This window comes from Trichoderma breve, chromosome 3 (genome assembly GCF_028502605.1).
Source record: "Trichoderma breve strain T069 chromosome 3, whole genome shotgun sequence".
Taxonomy (NCBI): Eukaryota; Fungi; Ascomycota; class Sordariomycetes; order Hypocreales; family Hypocreaceae; genus Trichoderma; species Trichoderma breve.
This window is the reverse complement of record NC_079234.1, coordinates 335,070-354,980: the sequence shown is the minus strand read 5'-3', so window position 1 is coordinate 354,980 and position 19,911 is coordinate 335,070. Positions and strand designations below refer to the sequence as shown.

The 19,911-nt window shown below is 47.9% G+C and overlaps 5 protein-coding genes across 5 annotated transcripts; 1 reads left to right on the top strand and 4 right to left on the bottom strand.

Moving 5' to 3' along the window:
• Positions 1-1,126: 1,126 nt before the first annotated feature.
• T069G_04546 (fungal zn(2)-Cys(6) binuclear cluster domain-containing protein) lies at positions 1,127-3,561 on the bottom strand (the record flags this gene model as incomplete). Its single annotated transcript, XM_056171756.1, has 6 exons — positions 1,127-1,514; positions 1,557-2,197; positions 2,262-2,510; positions 2,581-3,229; positions 3,300-3,422; positions 3,476-3,561. 6 exons carry the CDS (start codon positions 3,559-3,561, stop codon positions 1,127-1,129), a joined length of 2,136 nt encoding a protein of 711 aa, XP_056028614.1.
• Positions 3,562-4,653: 1,092 nt separating this feature from the next.
• T069G_04545 (carbon-nitrogen hydrolase domain-containing protein) lies at positions 4,654-5,987 on the bottom strand (the record flags this gene model as incomplete). The annotated part of the gene is made up of 5 exons (XM_056171755.1): positions 4,654-4,827; positions 4,890-5,303; positions 5,363-5,708; positions 5,769-5,778; positions 5,840-5,987. 5 exons carry the CDS (start codon positions 5,985-5,987, stop codon positions 4,654-4,656), a joined length of 1,092 nt encoding a protein of 363 aa, XP_056028613.1.
• Positions 5,988-8,177: 2,190 nt separating this feature from the next.
• On the bottom strand, positions 8,178-10,424 carry T069G_04544 (fungal specific transcription factor domain-containing protein; the record flags this gene model as incomplete). Its single annotated transcript, XM_056171754.1, has 5 exons — positions 8,178-8,447; positions 8,510-8,680; positions 8,751-9,843; positions 9,912-10,312; positions 10,377-10,424. 5 exons carry the CDS (start codon positions 10,422-10,424, stop codon positions 8,178-8,180), a joined length of 1,983 nt encoding a protein of 660 aa, XP_056028612.1.
• Positions 10,425-11,364: 940 nt separating this feature from the next.
• T069G_04543 (uncharacterized protein) lies at positions 11,365-12,569 on the bottom strand (the record flags this gene model as incomplete). Its single annotated transcript, XM_056171753.1, has 2 exons — positions 11,365-12,123; positions 12,201-12,569. 2 exons carry the CDS (start codon positions 12,567-12,569, stop codon positions 11,365-11,367), a joined length of 1,128 nt encoding a protein of 375 aa, XP_056028611.1.
• Positions 12,570-18,176: 5,607 nt separating this feature from the next.
• On the top strand, positions 18,177-19,890 carry T069G_04542 (fungal specific transcription factor domain-containing protein; the record flags this gene model as incomplete). The annotated part of the gene is made up of 5 exons (XM_056171752.1): positions 18,177-18,210; positions 18,279-18,617; positions 18,676-18,962; positions 19,019-19,243; positions 19,300-19,890. The coding sequence occupies 5 exons, from the start codon at positions 18,177-18,179 to the stop codon at positions 19,888-19,890; spliced, it is 1,476 nt and encodes a 491-aa protein (XP_056028610.1).
• Positions 19,891-19,911: the final 21 nt, after the last annotated feature.

The following is a 19,911-nucleotide window of genomic DNA, read 5'->3' as shown; positions in this document are numbered from 1 at the left end:
TGGTTAGCATATCCTTTAAGATAGTAACCCACACTTCGAAGATATTTGCATTTTCATTCCGTATCGCGTTGGGCGTAAGTAAGATATAGATGCTTTCAATGGTAGGTTGATGTGATCTCACTACCAGGCTCTATCTCACTTGCAGCTACTGGGTAGTAATCTTCTTGTGTTCCTAACCCTTAACAGGTACACGCTCTCGGAAACAACCTTGCTCTCGGAAACAGGCTCTCGGAAACAGGTACTCTGCTAACAGTCTTGAACGCAGCCGGAATCACATTGTATATGCTTATGACAAGCTTACACAAGGGGTTAATACTTCAAGTATCATAAGAATGTACGGAGTCTTTTAGGCTCGATTATCTTTGCTCTTGGGTTCAACTAAATGTTTACACATTATCTGGTGGTTTCAACAGCTTCCAACATTTAAAGCATATGTCGAGGTATATGCAGATACAAATACAAGCCCCTCCTCCCTTGGCCTTTTTCACTCTTTACAAAATACCCATTGACAGGATGACCACTAATAATAACTCCTCTGCTTCTAGTTGCATACAATCATCCTTCTAGCCGATCTTACTTAGCCGCCGACCGAATAGCCGTGCCGAGTATCGAAACCACCCCAGCAGAGACCAGAAGTCGAGTTGCGGGGAATAATCCGGCCGAAGCACCTACTGCAGTCCCCATTTCAGAGAAAAAAGATCACGCGAGAGGTAAGAGGCAAGGGTACTCTGGAAGCCGAATGCGAGGGTGCACCCTCCACTGCATCTGCTGAAGGCGCTACCAGATACAGAGCAGCTTGGTTGTCCATAGGAATTGCGGCTTCAGTCGCATGACCGCGTCTCTTCTAAGGAAGGATTCTCCGTGCCAGCTGTTGAGTTGGTGCGTTGAGAGGCGAGAGCGAGCTCATCGCCGTTGCAAGGAATAGGAGTGGCACCTTGTGCACCTTTGTGATACAGCAAACAAATCATTATGTGAAGCATTTCTCCAACAATCGGAAAACTACTGCGTGCGAGCGAGTAATATCATTATAATTCAGTAGATATCAACGGTATCGTATATAATTATCAAAAAAATCAACAAGTTCCTCTCTAAGAATGCCGGTTTCGCTTTGCGCCCATCCCCATCTCTAAAATGTAAAACTAACTGGGTTGTCATCCAGAAATTGGCCCAGTTCAGGAAAATTCATAAAGGGCAGGTCCTGAGCCAGATTAAGAATAGAGCCAGACATGTCAAATCCACGTCTCGAGTGCGACATGTCTGTTGAAAGAGTCGCAATGTCGGCGGACGATGTTTGTGGGTAAGACTGAGATGGCGAGGCCATTGACTGGTTGTTATCCAAAGAATATCCCATGATACCGCGTGGTTGATGATCTCTATCACCCACGTCACGGCCAGTCAATGACGAAATTGCCAATGACTGATCAGATGACCGCGCCAAGTCCATGTTGGTCCTTGAGCCATTGCCCTGGCTCTGATCTACGTCAAGTCTTCCAAACGCCATGGATCGATCAGGGCTATATGGATTTTGTGCATCAAAACTCGAGGAAATCTGCGACGTTGCTCTGCTACCTCTGGCTCGGAAACTGTCCATAGCCTCGTGTATGTTACGCAATCGTTCCAAGAGACGTTGCGAAACGGGCGAGGTCAGTGAGAGTCGCTGGATCAGCTCCACGGCATCAAAGGCATCTTGAAGGCACGAAGCTCGATTGGCATCATCGTTGATGCTCCCCAAGACAAGTAGCATCGATGAGAGAGCAGATTCAAGGAAATGGTTGTATGTTTTATGCTGTGCGTGATAGATGTCCGTTTCATCGGCTAGTCGGACTAGAGTCCGAATGGTGTCGTGAGACACTTCAGCCAAGACATTAACTGTAGATGGGTCGAGATTATTGGATGCGAGGCGGTTTGCCGACGTTCTATGTATGATAATCCTCATTTGGTTGGCTCTCAGGTAGAGGAGGAGACGAATCCTATACTCTCCGCGATCGACCCTTGCTGGATCATACTTTTTGGAGCCGTCGTAATGAAGTTTGATCGGTAAATTACGCTTCCATTGAACCACGCGAAAATCAAGGAAATCACGAGTCATGTCGGATGCGGAGCCGGATATTGGCTCCAGTAGCCATTTTCTCACATCTGAGGATATTCGACAATAAGATACCATGCTCATCACGTAGGATGACGATGGCGAGTCGTTCTACAGGGAGAAAAAGGATGAGTGAGGCTGTAAGTATTATGGCAGGTGAAGGATTCGAACTTACATCTAGCATAGGATGTCGGTCGATCTCAGTATCATGAACGGCGAATGGCAAATCTGTTCCAAAGCTCCAACGTCGATCAAGTGTATAGACACACCAGTATAACTTTTCCCCAGGTGATGCAATCTGGCTCCCCACATGAAGACTCAGGTCTCCCGAGTTCCGAGAGCCATTTTCTTGAAGAAGCCGGAGAACGTTACCAATCCCTCTCCAGGCAAGGACTTCTCGATCACTGTGAAAGAAGAACATGGCCTGTTTCAGACACCGTGTGGTTAGACAACGTAACAATTCGTCACAATCCCTGGGTTCATTCTGAACTTACGGCAAGAATAAGAAGACAGAGATCGGCGGCATCGACAGTACTTTGAAGTTGAGTCCTTGCCACTGTTGCTGCATATACTTCTTCAACCCATGGATTTGCTATGCCAATCGCACGCGCATCGGCGAAGATGGAAATGATGGCCAGGATATGTATCGCAATGTTCTCGACCTGGCTACGGCTAGGCCTAGTGTCAGAGGGCGATTGCTCATCTTTCATGTTCTGTGTATTATCAATTTCCGTGATTCGGCGCTTTAACTCTTCGAGATTGAGGAAGGGATACTGAACGCCAATCTCTTCTTCATAAAATGCAATGATGCTGAGCCAGCGATCATTGTCGACAAAGGCCAACACGTTTCCTGTAGCTTTGCTTGCCCGATGAACGAGAAGCTTCTCTAAGAGATATGTCACAGGTACTCCCTCATATGGGCCTTGGCTCTTTGCCTTCTGGTTTGATGTAGGCTTTGCTGCGGTCAAAAGTCTCTCGGCAAGCTGAAGATAGTAGTCTGAGCTAAGCAATCCATTCGCCTTTGAGGGAGGGGCAGGAGGAGTGGCAGCATTAGAAGCTCCTGACGCATTCTGTCCTAGGATGGCCTCTGCAGAACCCTGGGTCTGCGTATTTGCAGCAGAGCCTTGGCTTTCCGTAGTGTTTCTAATTTGGGTAAGATACGGTACTCTACATTGGTCATGATAGAGACGAGATGACTGGGGCTATGGCTTACGAGGTACGATTGCGAGCTCGAAACCGTGTCGTGCGGTCATAGAGGCAGGCATGGTTGCTCTCCTTGCAGGCTTTGCAAGGCCTCTCTCCGCTGCATTTTGTCTTGCGTCGCTGGCATTCATCACTGGAGGGTGTTACTAAGGTTAACGCCGATAGTGAAGATAAAGCCCGGCTCACCATGCAACACGCGTATACGAGTGTCTCCTCTTCCTCGAGGACTTGGGAGCTGAAGTCCCTGCGCCTCCGGCCGGCGGTTCATCCATCTGGACGAAGAAAGATCTCTTGGCAGGCGACAAGTCAAGTCAGTCCGGCTCCAGCTGTCTTCGGCGATAAGTTTCCGGGTCCCACGAGCGCGTCCTTGAACGGATGCCGAAAAAATTGCCACAATGGATGTCAGGATAGCGCCAAATCATTTGACAATTCGCTCAGGGCACAATGAAATCATGTCGCCGCTGGTGAGCACCATGACGGTTCTTCAAGGGCGAAGGTGTGAGAAACTACAGGCATCTGCTGCCCATCCCCATACTAATAATTAGAGCTCGCTCTCAGCAACTCACACGCGAACAAGCGAGTGAGCGACCGGCAAACGGTCGGGAAAATATTATTCCATGGATAGCTTTGGTTACTAATAACTTTCCAGTTACCGGGATACTAAGGGAGCACCAGGCGGATTTCTCCGCTTCATCTCCAGTCCCAGGGCGGATGTTTCCCCTACTTTATCTCCAATAGCCACTCACGGTGCCAATCCTAGACAAGTGCCGAGTTTTCTGAAATGCTGTATGTGGGGGTACATCAAGATTGTGCGCATGACATGAAGAAGTACGAAATACGTGTATGATACTGTATAGTAAGCCGAGCCCATGTTGTGTTTAGGTATACCGCGGGTATTCACTCAACTATGTAAGCAACGCCAAGTTGGAGTCTTATAACAGACTGAGCGAATCTAGAAGCCATTTTATTATCAGAAAGGGCTAAGAGAGGTGCGTAAGAGTGCACGAACATATGAGCTCGTCGCGTCAGAATGCATCACAGGCATTTAGAGAATGTCTCATAACTACCCTAGAACGAGAATCATCTTTTCAATTCCAACCGAATCCCCACTCCTGCAGCTTATCTCACATTGTAATTTCATATGCGTACATTATACTTGGTCAATGAATAATCAGCATATTCAAATCAGCTTGTCACACTTCCGTAAAGATCTTTCGTATCTTTATGGCGGGGCGCACTCAATTCATGTCTTTAATGAAACCAGACAACGGTAATACGAACACAAGATGAGATTTTATTCATACACTCTTTATACTATTCATAGTAACAAAGCCATTCTAGGCTAGTTCTTTCTGCATCACATTTTATTCCTTCTTCTTCTCCTCCTCCTCTGGCGGAGGCAGGGGCTTGTCCAATCCAACGCGCTGCAGAGAGCTCTTGAAAGTCTTGGGGTCGACGTTGTCAGTGTCCACAAGGAATGTCTTGGGCGTCTTGTCGACCAAAAGGCGGATCAGGTCAGGACGCATGTAATGTCCACCCTTTTTCCACAGTCATCAGTTAGTGCATTGTTAAGCTTGGACATAGTAGGTGGAATACATACAAAGTCAGCCAGGCGCTTGGTCAAAAGGTTCTCGTCGAGATCGATATCGACAATGAAGATTCCTTCAAAGTCCTTGGGAGGGTCTTGGACGGCGCGGAAACCATCGGGGCGGTAGATGCGAGCGAAGCCGTTAGCGATAACAGCGGCCTCACCATCAACGGCAGCCTCGTCGTTGCGCAGACGAGGGGGCAAGTTCATGCGGGCACCCTCGCGAGTGACGACCTGGCTAGGAGCAAGCGTCCAAGTGCCAGTCTCGTAGGCGTAAGCGGGAGTCACCAGCTCGGACTGGACTTCAGAAATGTTTGTGTAGGGATCGGGGTACTGCAGAGAAGAAGCTGGGGGGTAGACGGGCCAAGCAGCAACGTGAACTTGCTCGTATTGAGCGCAAGCATTTGCCTTGAGGAAGGGGTTCATCTGGGGCGAGTTAATACGTCAAACCCCCAAGCCATGATATGAGGCCTATAGCCACTTACGTTCTCCCAACAGTTGAGGTGGCCAAGGTTGCCAATCTCAGTCTCGACAACGCTAACCAAAGAGTCGCCGGTTCCCTCACCAAAGACAAGCTTCTCGACGTGGGTGGGCTTGATCTTGCGGCGGTGGTTGATGACCTCACCACTGGGGTCAATGATAATCTGAGCAATGTAAAGGCTGTTACCCTCAATCTCAGAGTAGCCCAGAGACACATAGATCTGAGCCTTGCGGGCAGCAGATCGAATGCGGCGCATCTCATCAGAGTCAGGGCGCAGACTGTTCTTGTGGTACTCCTTGAGAAGGGGCAGGGAGTCCTGGTAGTTGACACGCCATCCCCAGTAGGTGTATCTATCATTGACAATTAGTTTCATCTGTTGGCAAGTGGTGCTTGATTTTCAAAGCTCGTACCCAGGAATCCCTGTTAAGATTCATTAGTAAAAATCCTCATTTTGTTGTTTGTTATTTATAGATCAACTTACACAACTCAGGGAAGGCAATCAGTTTGCATCCTTTCTCGCCAGCTTCAGTGATGAACTTGACGGTTTTCTGGACGCACTTCTCCAGGTCAAACCAGCCTGGCTCAGCTTGAACACAGGCAGCCTTGTACTGACGAATAGTGGCAACCATTTTGGCGTTTGGTGTGTGGCTTTGATGAGGATGTTACTGAGGTTGTTTTGTTGGTGATGAGTATCGTTTCGAATTAAGAAGATGCCTGGATATTGCGACACTTATATATCACATCAAAGAGAGCAAATATGCTCATGTTGCAGAAGAATAATCCTAGTATTAACCGCGACTCTATCATTTGCTGCACAAGCATAGTATTCTCCCACCTCTTCTCCAATCGATTGGTCGTACAGTTGCAATCAAGATGCCGCATACGCCGCATACGCTTCGGCCATCGGAATCTCGGTGATGTTGTGTTTTCTGAGTTGTCGATGCAGTGAGCAGATTGAACAAAACCCTTGGCGAAAAAAAGATGATATCGAACCACCAGTTGCATCCGATCCGGCCCTCGGTATGAAAATGACATACCCTGGCTCAGCGATCCAACTATGGAGTACTATCGCATGCCTTTTTTCATGCAGGATATCCACGATACGGATGGCAAGGAATGCTTGTGGGCAGGCTCAATTGCCGCTGAACCCTGCATTGTCCCCAGATTGTTTGCAACATTGTCGCTCTGGAAAAGAGGATCATCAAGGCCGCTTACGCCGCAGACGCCGCACCTCGATGCTTAGGCCGCGGGGTCGGGTGTTTGAGTGTGACAGATAACTGCGCAACAACTGTAGATAGGATAAATACACCATATCACTGTTATCTATGATCTACGAGTTACAGAGTGCTGATATCTGGCTATGGACTGCGAATAAAAGATAGGCTTGGTGCAATATGTTTGGACGAGGACTACGCTACTGCCGCTAGGAGGGAGTTGGTTCATCCTTCTCACGCTGAGCTGTGTGTGTCTCGGTGGATTCCGGCAACATGGGGAAGGGCCAGCGAAAAGCGTCCGACAGGCCGACATCAAATATCCACAATTATACCCTCCAATGGGACGATTTTCATGAAGGTTACATATGATGTCAAGCCAGCCATGCCTTGTTGCGGAGACAAGAAGGAAGTGAGAACTGACACTCTCCAGTAGACTATCTGGCTGATATTAATAGACATGTATCGCATATGAGTAGGTAAGTAGGTATATATGATAGAAGTGTTCAAGGATAGGAACCTAACATTCTTCACAAATGCAATCAACTCATGCCTTGCTTAGTAGTAGCATTACTCTACATAAGGTCTATAGAGTATGCCGGCGGGACCCCGCTGCTTCCCCATGTCATGTCATTACTCTCTTCCGAAAAATCCCTGGGCGTTTTGATTCGGAAAGAAGAGATCCGGCTCTGCGGGCCGCGGGCTAGTGCCGTGTGAAACAAGCTCATCTTCCTAGTGAGTTGACGGCGAAATGCTTCTCCATATGATGGAGCATCACGATTCCCCGCTGCAGCACATACAGCCTGTTAACGATTGCTTCTGGACTCCAATTGCTATCCCTCCATGACTATTCCAAAAAGCGTGTACTACCCATGTGACCACCATTATCCCATCTGTGGTGGCTCTGCTTCTCAACAACAAAGGGTCCGTGGTATCCCGTACGTAATGCCTTGGCATCTCTACACCCTACTATGTAAAAGAATCGTCGTCCCTCATGGACTTTGATCGGGAAGGTCGGGATCTGGTCGGCAGGCTCGCTACATTCCGTAACAATATCCACATAATGGCGGCCAATTGTTGGGCGAGACGTGATCATCTTGGGATATGGTTGCGAGTCTCGTTCAACTTGTCTCGCATGAAACGACGAGGATGTCGTCGAAATTCTCGATCGTCGTCCGGAAGTTTACTGCGAGCCTAGTATTTTGTTGGGAGTAAGGAAACAATTCGGATCTGGTCGAACTGCTAGTATCTGAGAGGGGTTTGGCTTCATTTCCAAGCTGTCATGATTTGTCACAGCAACGATTTTGGGTTAAAAGTCTTTTTAGATATCACTTGATAGCAATGATGGTAAATCTGGTTGAATGTTCGTTGCATATAGAGTAGAGGAGTGGGTATTCATGCTTTGATTGCACCTATCATTGAAGTCTTGGTCTCATGTGTTGACACCTCATGTAGGAATATGAGAATGACAGGGAAAAGGAAGAGAGACATGGTAAAAAAAGAGAGAAAAAAAAAAAAAAAAAAATCAACAGCCTTTTATCGCAAACATGGAACGTGAACAAATATGAGAATGACGCCGTGATTGGATGGCTGTAATAGTATCATCTTTCAGGGCGTCACCTCCCATCCTGATATATCAACATGATTCCCAGGATACCCCTCCCAGAAGCCCTGGGTGGCATCGGCAAACGATGCGGCCATTGTAGAGTCAATATCAAAATGCGTATCAAAAAGGTCATAATCGGCAGGCGGTACCACACCAAACTCGTGAGATATAAGCTCAGTCTCGTTTGTGCTCATCTCAGGCTCGTTTGGACTGATCTCAGTATCGTTTGTACTAATCTCATTCTGATTCGTTTCGTCCTGTTCAGAAACAACCTATCCAATGTGTCAGTGATGGCCGTGAGTGAGGGGACACTAGGTAGTGGAGAAGAATTTACCAAAGTCTCTTCCTCGCTCCCACTATCGGCAGCTTGAACGGGAGATGGTTGTAATGCGCCGTAGTCGATGATGGCGTTTCTCATCTCTCGACGCGCACTCGGGCTCATGGACTGGTTGCCCTTTGACTTGACATTGCTATAGAAGATATGCATTGCCTTGATGGTTTCGCGCTAAGAAAGGATGATGGTTAGCAATGCTTGCAAGAATATCAGGGGACTGGTGTGAAGAACGGCGACATACCCAAGTATCTGCCATGGGCCAGGCTTGCCTCATGTCCTTGAGAAAAACACAACCGTCGATGATGCGCTGTCTCCAGCTTTCAATCTGCGGGTCGCCTTCACTAACATGGGGGAAATGCCAAAAATAGAGCAGTGTTCCAACTGCGGTGTAGATAGTAAAGCCTATCCACGGAACCAGGCCACGTAGAAAGAAAAGACCGAATCCGCGGATATCCTGAAGCATTTCACACACCTGGTCGGCAACTTTTGCGAGTTCTCTGCAAGAAAACTCGGTCCACTGCTTCCTATCGCCGTCCTCATGCTCTGCTTCTTCGTGCATCTCCAATTCAGGCAGATAGGATCGGTATAGAAATATAACAGACATGAAGTAGATGCAATGCATGTAGCAAAACGCCTGTCCTTGATTCTGGACACTGTGGGCGTGCAGCAGCGATAGATCATATCGCAGACGAGGAGGCAACGATTCTCTCCAAGCGTTTAAGCGTAGTAGTAGACGTTGGAGTTCCGACTGTGGCTGCCAAGGAGGCGTGTTGTTCGGGTGTGAAGAGCAGGACCATTTTGCAACAGCACCCCAAATATCTGCAACCCCCATGCTGTGTGCAACAATGCCCAGGTTGCCGGGTGGGATCATAGAATTGCCATCGGATCGATAGCCTTCTATGTAGGGACAGATGACCGGTTCGCCGAATATGAAGTTGCTCGTATCACAAGGTAGCTGGATGTGCATGCTATCCGCGGATAGAAGCCGCTCGCGGCCTTTGCCGCCGCTCAAAAGGCTGTCCATAAGGAAGCAGGTCCACGCCGTTCGCCGTCGTTCTTCCCCATGGATAAACTCTTCCCTGTCCAGGGTTGTGACTGGAGGGTCTTCGAACAAGCCCATGATCTGGGCCATTCTCACGGCCATTCCAAGGTAAACCCATGCACGTCTGCCTTCACCTGAACCCCATGAATGGCCGGTGAGCATGAGAAGAACTTGGATCCGCTGCAGGCTCGGCTCATCTATTGATGGAAGAATAAGAGACCTGGTATGAGCGGCGAAGTAGTTACTCGTCTGGATCTGGCTTGAGAAGCCATCTGGTGGGTGTTGCGAGAATCTTGGCCGTAAGTTAGCTTCACCTCTCGGGATGTCGGTATTAGGTGCAAAAGGCTATTGTCAACTAACCGCACTGTGATGGCCAGCATCGCCCACGCAACAGACCTATCTAGAGTCTTATTCCGGATGGATGCGAAGAAAGTAGGCATATGGTGAAAGGACCACTTGTAAGAACACCTCAGGTAGCTCTCCTTGACCTCATCTGTCACGTAGTCCAATGGGTCAATCTCCCAAAGGTTGACTTTGGGCTGCTCATCGGGGTCTTCCGCATTGCCACGCTGAGGCCCTGCGGAGGCTGATAATAGCGAGGTTGTGATGTTGGTCTCTGTTGGCAGAGCACTGGACTGTGCGCGAGCCTGGCGCTCAAGCCGTGAGCGCCTAAAGATGAAGGAAGTGCCTTTGGGAGGGAAGATGCATTCATCCCCTCTCTCCTTGCAGCGGATGCATGGCGGTCCACCAGAATGGATGCACTGGATGAATCAGCATGAGCCGCAAAACCGCAGCGGGAACGAGATGGCTTTGGTGTTGATTTACTCTTCTCTTTGACGTCCGACATGCGCCGCAAGCAATTGATTTCTTCATCACGGCGGTCTTGAGAAGCTCATTTTTCAACGCGCCTCAGGTTGTCACGCGGGGCTCAAGCGGACCAATGGGAGTCACACAATGAGAGGTTGCCCAATCTGTATGGCCTTTACATGAGACGGATCTTTTATACTCGTAACCTGCGAATTGTTCGAATGGCGATTGATGCTGTGGCAATGCGTTTGAGTTTCAGTGAGTATGTGAGAACTTGTGTGTTCCTCAAGCTCACTACCGTCAGAGTCGCCGCCCAGCTTCATAACTCGGCATCATGGCTGATTAGCTAATCTAGCAAAAAGCTAACAAAAATTGCGAGGGAAGTGGTGCCTAAGGCAGAACTAATAATAATTTTCTTAGTCATCCATCTCGTACGATGCCGGTAGACAAACTCCCGGCCAAAGCTAACAGAAACTGTCCAAGATTCAATTTCTATGACTGTTTTGTTCACTTTCTCGCTTGTCTTTTTCATTCGGTTTCGTCAGTGATGTAAACAATTCACTCAATAATGGCTGTTTGCACACATAATCTCGCTGTACAACCAAACCCAATCCGTGGACTCGGGATGAAAAAACGGACGGTAGCAGCCAAACAGTAGTGCTAACCACCACACAACAGAGTTTCTCACTGTGATCAAGCAGGCAAGTCTCTCAACACCGTTTTCATGATGCAAAGTATACTTTGTTAGAGCACGTGAGATTGATCAAGGTGGAGGTAAGATGAAATGAGATATCGTCTATTGATTGAATGAATACTAGAAAAAAAAGAAGAAAATGCGCCCCTAAAATTCCCATCCAGAGTCCCCCTTGTATTGGATATATTCTTGTTCCTCCCAGTCCTATTGACAAAATGACAATCCCAACCGTTTACCCCCATTCTCCATTAATAACAAGTGGCATTACACATTATGTTCTCAAAGTGCTTTTAGCTTCCAGCTGCTTCAGACTTAAAACTCGTCGTTGACGTTGATGATAGCAGGGGCGGCCAGTGTGGCAGCGGGAACAGCATCGGGGCTGGTGAAGTTGCTGCCGTCGGTCAAAGCGGCAAGGGACAGGCCGAACATGATGTTCTCCTCAAAGGGGAAGAAAGCCTTGAAGGAAACCTTGCCACCGTTCCACTTGAAGTCCTTGACGGGAACGCTGATGGGGAGAAGCTGGCCGCTGAAGTAGGTGACGAAGAGACCATCACCCTTGCCGTTGGCGAACTTGGCGGCGTTCTTGACGGAGCTCAGGTCGGCACTGTAGTTGAGCCACTGATCATCGGGCTTGACGGCAAGGGCGGCAGAACCACCCTCGACGTTGAGCTGAGTGAAGATGGGGACACCGAGAGAGTTGACATCAAAGGGGCACGAGTTGGGAACAATAAAGTTGTTGTTAAGGAACGAATAAGCAAACGGGCCGACGCTGGTAGTGAGGAATGGCTTCTCGGAGGGGACGGCGCCGAGGAGAGTGCGGTAAAAGCCGTTTTGCTCACCCTCCTGACCAATGATGGAGGCCACGCCTCGAGTGAAACCGGCATCACCAGCTGCGGCGGCGCCCTGGGTGACGTCTTGGAGAGTGCCCAGGACCACTGCGGTGAAAGCCTCAGCAACGGCAATGGCGTCATGGATGTTGGTGGCCGGGAAGTGGTATTTGCAGGGCAGAGGAGCAAGCTTCTTGAACTTGTTCAAGGCGTTGAGAGCGTTGAGTGCGTGAAGCTCTTCTTGCTAAACAGGGGAGAAAAACCAAACATTAGCATGGATCAAGGCAAAAAGCGTATTTCGAAAGGCCAGTCTCAACTTACAGCAATGATAACCTTGAGAATCTTCTCCAGCTCAGCCTTGCCATAGCCCTTCCATGACTCGAAGCCGGGAACTCCAGCTGTGACGTTTTGGAGAAGGGACGTGAAATAGGCAACCTCGAATTCCTCGTTGACGGCGATGACCTGGAGTGACTGAAGGGTGCTGTCGGCCAGTGTGGCTGGCGGAGGAGCGTTCGAGAGAGTACCATCGGCATGCTCTTCGATAGATCTCAGCTGTTGAGCACTGGGAGTGGGGAAGCCATCGGCAGCAGCAGCGGTGGTAGTGCAGTCCTTGCTGTTGGGAGGCCAGGTAGCGACAGAAGATCCGGCCAGAGCCAGAGCGGAAGCGAGAACCTTGGTGAGCTTGGCCATCGTTGCTTGTGTTTGTGTTTGTGTGTGTGTAAGTGGATATTAGTAAGAGTGTTGAGTGGTGGTGTCGAAGTGAGAGGCGATGATGATGATATTCTGACTGAGATGGGATGACCGATGAGATAGTTATATACTAGGTGATCCCTTCCACGACCTTCAACACTCGCTGCATGCCAATTTCACTAGGCTCTCACTAGACGGCATCATCTCTGCCATCCGAACAGGCGGACCACTCTGCTTCCGGATGGCATGTGGCTGCTTCCCACAAAAGCCTCTCTAAGCCATCGACCTACAGCTCCGATTTTAGACTACCTGACCCGGAAGCTAAGATTGCCGATTGCAGTCTGGCCAAGTGCAGTCAGTCAAAGGCCCAAGCTGCGTTGGTAAGCGGATGACTACTGGCTGCTGACTGCCGTGCTATTTTTGGCCATCGAGGCTGTGGCCCAAGTTCGTCCTTTTCTTAGCTAGCCCTGCGAAGCGTGAACGTGCGCAGCCGCGTCTGGCCTCAGTTCAGGCCCAAGAAGCGCGCGTTTCTGCCTCCCTGGTGAACACGGCCTGGCGCAGCCGAGAGGATTTTGTTTCACCCAGAATAATGCAAGAAACAAACATGTTTTGACCGTAGACAGCCGTCAACGTCACTCAAACTTTCAACCCTGTGAATGTTTTGTTTTAGCGGGGAAATGAAAATCACACTCGCTGGCGTGCTTGAAAGGGCTCACGGATCAGGCTGACTGGGCCCTGTCAAAGGTCCAACAACGGATCGGGCGGCAAACTTAGACTCACGGGAAGGAAATGGACGACAACTGTTTGTCCGAGCGAGGTACTAGTTTACTGTGGATTTGCGCGCAAAAATAAATTTGTCATGGCCTTTACTATTTTGCTCGAAACAGAGACTTGTTTATTTTTGACATCCATTATGTTGTCTCTCTGCGTGCTTTGTGTGTTGGTGGACGCTCATCCGTCGGTCAATGGCTGTGGCGTTTCTCTCCACCATTATCGTCGCTATTTTCAAACTCGTGCGCTAATTTGCAAGCGCTCATCCTTCCAGAACCTACAGATCCTCATTTAAACATGCTTTTCTTTCTCGGGTGGCTGCTTCATAATATTCTATGCAAAAGGCGTTGCCAACAGTTTCGTAGACTCAAGAAATAATCTAAGCTTAGTTGCTGTGAAGCTATAACCGGTGATGCACGCTCCTACGCCGGGAAGACGTGCCGCTTTCTGGATAGCAGATAAATGTCCGAGCTGCATCCATCGGGGATCCTGTCAGCGACCCGGATGCGGTCAAATGTAAAGCACATACAAACTTGTACAATTCTAAACCAGTAAATTTCACGACCAGCTCGGATAGCCCTGTTTCCGTCACAGGCAAAGAATCCTTGCGGTTAAGCTTTCTGTGGCGCAGTCAGATTCATCTAATTAAACTCCCTGGCTCTCCGCGATCTTCCTTCAGGCACTTCCGAGCACTTGGGAATAGACGGACTTCAATTAGCTAATACATGCACTTTCCCAACATTTGCGACTGTTCTTTGGTTCAAAATCATCATGGAGGAGATATTGACCTCTCAAATCATGACCCATTGTTAATATTGGCTGTAGAGCATCGCTTATTGATGGGCACCAACCGAACAAGACCACATCATAGCACTCGCCAACGCATAAATCACACACCTCGTCTATTATAGTTTGCATTCGCATATTGCCAGTTGGCCTCGCATATACGGCATATGATGAGGCAATTCATTCATCCATCCATTCGCCAAAAATCAATGTTAATCTCAACGCACTAGGTTACCGAGCCTTCTGGTGTACCTTTTCCCTTGTTGGGAACTTTTACAGCATCTCAGATTTTAGTCAGCTTCACGAGCAGGCTATTTCCCCGTGCGCTATTGTCGTCCGTAAGCCGCCACACAGTCGAGCCCATTCTTGGTTAGGATCTTAATCTCAATATCCTGGCTCGCCCGTCAGGAGTTACTAGAATGTTAGCTTACCAAATTGTCGTCCCTAAATAGAACACCCAGTGGATTCGCTCGTTGGTTTGCCCGCCCTAATACTTGACAATGGGTACAATCGACGGCTTCCTTCCGAGGTATACTGGCTGGTTGGGTGTTAAAATGACGTTATGAGTCCCAATAGTCTACTTATAATATGCCATGGACAAAACGGTATAACTAATTCCACTTCTTGAGGCTAGCGGCAATGGACTGCTGCAGCTGTGTTCCATCTACAAGAGGCAAACTCACGGTGGCGGCAGCTCTCAAAGAGCTACCTTGGAGAAATGTTGATCCACACCCAGCCATCGTTAAAGCAATAACCTTTCTTGCATCCATAACTACAGGTAGTCTCTGCATTTATGTTGGGACTCCAATCAATACTGCTACTGTACTTGGCTTTTGGCATAATTCTAGACTTTGATGTCATAATTACGTTTTGGGGTTGGAGACATCAACCAGAGTTTAGTTCTGTAAAAGAATATGTATTGAAACAACACTGTTACCCCGCATGCAGGATATATAATCGTATGGCGAACTCTATTTTACACATCGGTTGCCGCAAACCGCCTGTTCACTGATCCAAAATCGCAGCGCAACGTATCATCATGCCGTCAGCTTCTGAGAAGGCGAGAGCAAAGCTCGATGCGGTGTTGAACGACCCGGGACGATTCGATTGTACCCGTAAGGTCTTAGACAAAGTCGTACAAAAGAATGCCTAACATCTCTGCATAGAACGGTCGAATCGCATAGCGACGACACGATATGCTACAGGCTGTGGGGTAGTCAACTCTGTTCCGCGTCGCCCCAGCCAGAGTAGCATAGAAAGCGATTCAGGCGGCGTCAGGAACAGACTGAAACGCCTCATGTCCTTACCCGCGTACTAAAACGAAAAAAAGGAAAAGTCGCTGGAGAAATATTCTCGATATGGATAACAGTCTCGATGGTTGTGAACTGTTTCATATGTCCTAGTCGTGCCGTCGAGCAAAGGTTGCCTGTCTATTGGCACGCTCGTACTTTATCTCGTGCCTCCATGGCAAGATTGGAAGATGTACAAATCTGTTGACCTGAATATCTCTCCGAATAGCATTAAGGACCTGTTGTTGTCCACCTCTGTAGCAGACATGTTAGATGCAATGAACTCTTATTCGTGAAAACATTCGTACACTTTGGATACCTATATACTACTTGGAGAACGCATGCCTTGGCCATCTTGCTCGACCGAACTTGAGAACACAGAACTAGTTCCCTATGAACTCTCTCGTTGATGGGCCAGAGCAGTGTTCATAGGTGCGATGACATTCATAATAGGTATAAACAGACGCAATCTACCTCGCCTTCCAAACTCGTTCCATAAGGTTAATGTACGGGTGAGTGATGGTACTAAGTGATACTCTCCTGATCAAATACAGGATAATGGTTGTAGATCAGTATAAGCTGGTTATTAAGTGAAGCAGAAAATGCCAATATCTGTCGCTGAGTGTCATCCTCCTGAAGTGTAACACAGAAGAGCTTGCAACTCTTCGCACTCCAACAGTGCTGTTGTATACTGACACTCGGCCACACCTATGGATTAAAAATGAAAATATCGTGCTGCGTGTCGACAAGAAAAAGAGCAACGTCACACTATATAGTCACTACGCGGCATTGGCTCTATAAACTGATTACAGGTGAAAGCTCTAGACTTGAAGCCACCTGTATAATCAGAATGAGGGCAAGACATAACTACGGGAACTGAGTGATTTCCATTTAATGAACTGTCTCTACGTGGAAACCGTGGAGAATTGTACCATACATACTCAAGATTCAATGCCTTGCCCCTCCATCGAATATCCCAACAGGCGTCTTTGAACAGATGAAGCTGAAAAGGATTGCCAAACAGGGCCGTTTCTTCAATGTTGAGAAACGAAAGATACACTACTCTTCTTTGTTGGGAGATTTAAAAGTCTAATATACAAATAAAGCCACCATTGGATGCAAGTAGAGGCGTATACTGCCAATCTCACAATAAAGCCACTTCCTCATCTATACTTTCCTTATCATTAGCTTTTGTGGATTCCCGATGGCTAGGCGATGGTGGAACTTTTTCAGATGTAGAAACGGTTTGAATCGGTTCAAAATGGTTTCGTAGGCAAAGATCTCTTTCATTATCTTCATTATCCAGTGCCACATAGTTGGGTGTTTGCTATCTCGAGCAACCGGGTGTCACTAGAAGAACTAACCATATGAGGTGTTTGAAGGTCTGGCTATAGTTGAACCAACAAATCGTTTGTGTGTTCGTATTGAATTAATGCAAGTGTTTGGCAGTGTTTGAGATAATCCTGGATTAACTGTGGGGGTTTCTAAAAGAAATCTGAATCGAGGACACTAACTTGTCGTTTTCGAAGTTCTTCTTGCGGAGCATTGGTACATAGAACTTTTGGTCTCTTTGCAATTGATGGGATCCTGGCTCTTCAACCGATATTCTCGATGCATAACGATGCTGCTGACTGGAGTCGACTATAAACTATGGCTGCTATCGATCTAGTTTCATTGAGCAGAGCCATGAAGAGATAATACCAAGCTAGATTGGCTGAGCTTACATTTTAAGCTTAGAATACAAGATTATGCCTTTCCAGTAACATGCCAATGCCAACATAGGCACAAAAGATATCCAGGGAAGGTAAATGCCACTGGCGAGCGGCAAACAAGGTATTTGCTGATTGTCAATAACAAGTGCCTACTAAGTGTCTGGGCAACTTGAAGACAACTCTAGTAAGTTGTATAATGACTGAGACACTCAAAAAGGCCTAATTTTCATTTCCTGGTATACATCTCTGTGTGTTATACCGGTGTAATCTAAAGTTGTTTCCTTTCACTTGAGTTACCTGCCTTTAAGGCGTGACATAGATGGGGCATAAGTTGTTCATGAGTGTTCTTCATGAATGCTAGACTAGATATGAGCATTCAAGCTGGGTATTTTCTCATGCCAACACATACTGCTAATACTCGTCAAAAACGTAGAAATAGCACCTATCGATGAATGTTATAGAACCAGATACTCAACCCCAAGTTAGATACATCTGAAGTCTCGGCCAAAGTCGGCATCACTTTTCATTAGATAAGCATCGTACGTTAGGCTAATACAGGAGAGCCCTGGTCGTTTGTGACTTTTAGCAAACGGGGGCTGTCAAAAAATAAGCATGTCCCACTAAACGGTTACAGTATTACTTGAAGCTACGCCAACTCGCCTGGCGCAGGTTGCTGGGCGGAAGTGTCTGCTCGTGGAACACGGAGTTTAACCACAAGTTCATCAAAGTTATTCTCACAATAAAATGACACAGCATATACACTTGTAGTCTTCGCCCCAACATTGATGCTCAAGCACAACCTTGATACAGTACATGTTAAAGGAGTACGAGTAATGGCTCGATCCCTAACGGATCGGAATATTGATAGCCCTTCCTTGGCGCGTTTCGGCTCCTGAAAGCGGAGGCCTGCGGATGCAGTCAGAAAAGCGACTCGTCTCATCTTACTTTCTCTGCTAGCTTGAGCTGCTCTCGCCTGATTGATTTGGCTGAGTGACAATGCCAAAGACGTATTGCACTGGGCGAGGTCACTTGACTTTGACCTAGAAGATATGAAGGCCAAACAAGGCTGCTGGACATGTAAACGTGAGTATTTGGCTTCCCAGTTGAAGCGCTGGCGCATCCGCTCGAGTGCTGACAGGCGCGCCATCCAGAGCGGAAAATAGGGTGTGACAGGGATCTGCCTGTGTGCCACAACTGCACTCGCACGGGCAGACAATGTTTGGGTTACGGTCTCCGTTTGCTGTGGCCGGATCGCCATGATGGCCGGCGAAAAGACAGCGGCTTCGTAGTTTATGAGCCGCCGGAAAACCCGCTGGAGGCGTCCAAGAACTATGGCCGGCATTTCCTCAATGTCAACCATAACGATGTGGCCTCGTCGCTGGACCCGTCTTCTTACAATGCGCTCATTGCGAGAACTGTCTCCAAACCCACCCGAACTCTCAACCTCTATCCGACAATGGTCGGCCAAGATGCTCTATTCATGTCATACTGTAAGAATCCAAAAGCCTTCCGTCTAATAAATCTAGCTTGTGGTTGACACCCATGAAGATGAGAGCGTTATTGCTCCGATGATTTCGACCACGCAAGTCACGAACGGCTTCCGGACCGACCTCGTCCAGATGGTGCTGTCACGGGGCGACAGCGCAACCAAAGCTTTGTGGAATTCTATGATGGCCGTTGCCGCCTTTCACCGCAGCGGTTCTGAAGCTGCTCTAACATACAAGACAAATGCCGTTCGCTATCTATCTGCTTCTTTAACTCCCGGACATGAAACAAGCAATATCGATCTCAACCAGACGCAGTTTGCTGCATCTATGATGCTTTGTATCTACAGTGTAAGTTGTAAAGAGTGAGTAGATTGATAGGTGATTTGCATTCTAACCGATACTAGGTCTTCGACGAGACCGACGGCCACTGGACGACACATCTTGATGGTGCTAAATATATGCTGGAAGGGTTGTACCCGGAGCATCGAAGACACATTAAGGCAGATTTCCTCTTCACTTGGTTCCTGTATCACGAAGTGCTAGCATGTTTCAGCCAGCCTATGCGGCAAGCCCATAACTGCATCGATGTTCTTTTCCTATTGGGAGCGTCAAACTGCGATGCCACTTTGGTGGGTTCTTGCGACGAATAACTCTGCTCTTCTCAAGCTAACTTGAATGGTTGCAGATACTTGGCGCTCTCGGGTGCTCGCTGGAGACAATTGCAATAATTCATCGAGTGAATAAATTCCGCATCGCCATCATACAAAAAGAAATTGATCCGCTATCACCCAAACTTATCCAACAGCGATTCGAATTGGAGCATACACTACATAACCTTGTTCAAAGGCTCGATCCCGATGAAGAGGCTGGCGAGGCCCCTGCAAGACGCACACGCATTCTGGCTACCGCAGAGCTGTATCGCATAGGAACCATTCTATACCTGCTACATGTTATCCCTCTCCCTGGGGACGATGAGCAAAAAGCGACCTATTTGGAAGAGGTCTTTGACATATTGGAGCGCTTGGGAGTGGCTACAAGCCCATGGCCTATATTCATGGTTGCTTGCGAATGCCAAACAGACGAACAGCGCATCCGGATTCTACGAATATTGGATCTGATGAATAATGTGAGGAACATCGGCAATATTCGGGTAATGCGCAATCTCATTGAGACTTGTTGGAAACACTACGATCTTCAGGCTGACTCAACGTACTTGCATCGTACGAAATGGTGGGAATTTGTCAATTATGAGACGGCAGTTCCCTGGTTTATTTAATGAAAACTTGTAATTTAGTGC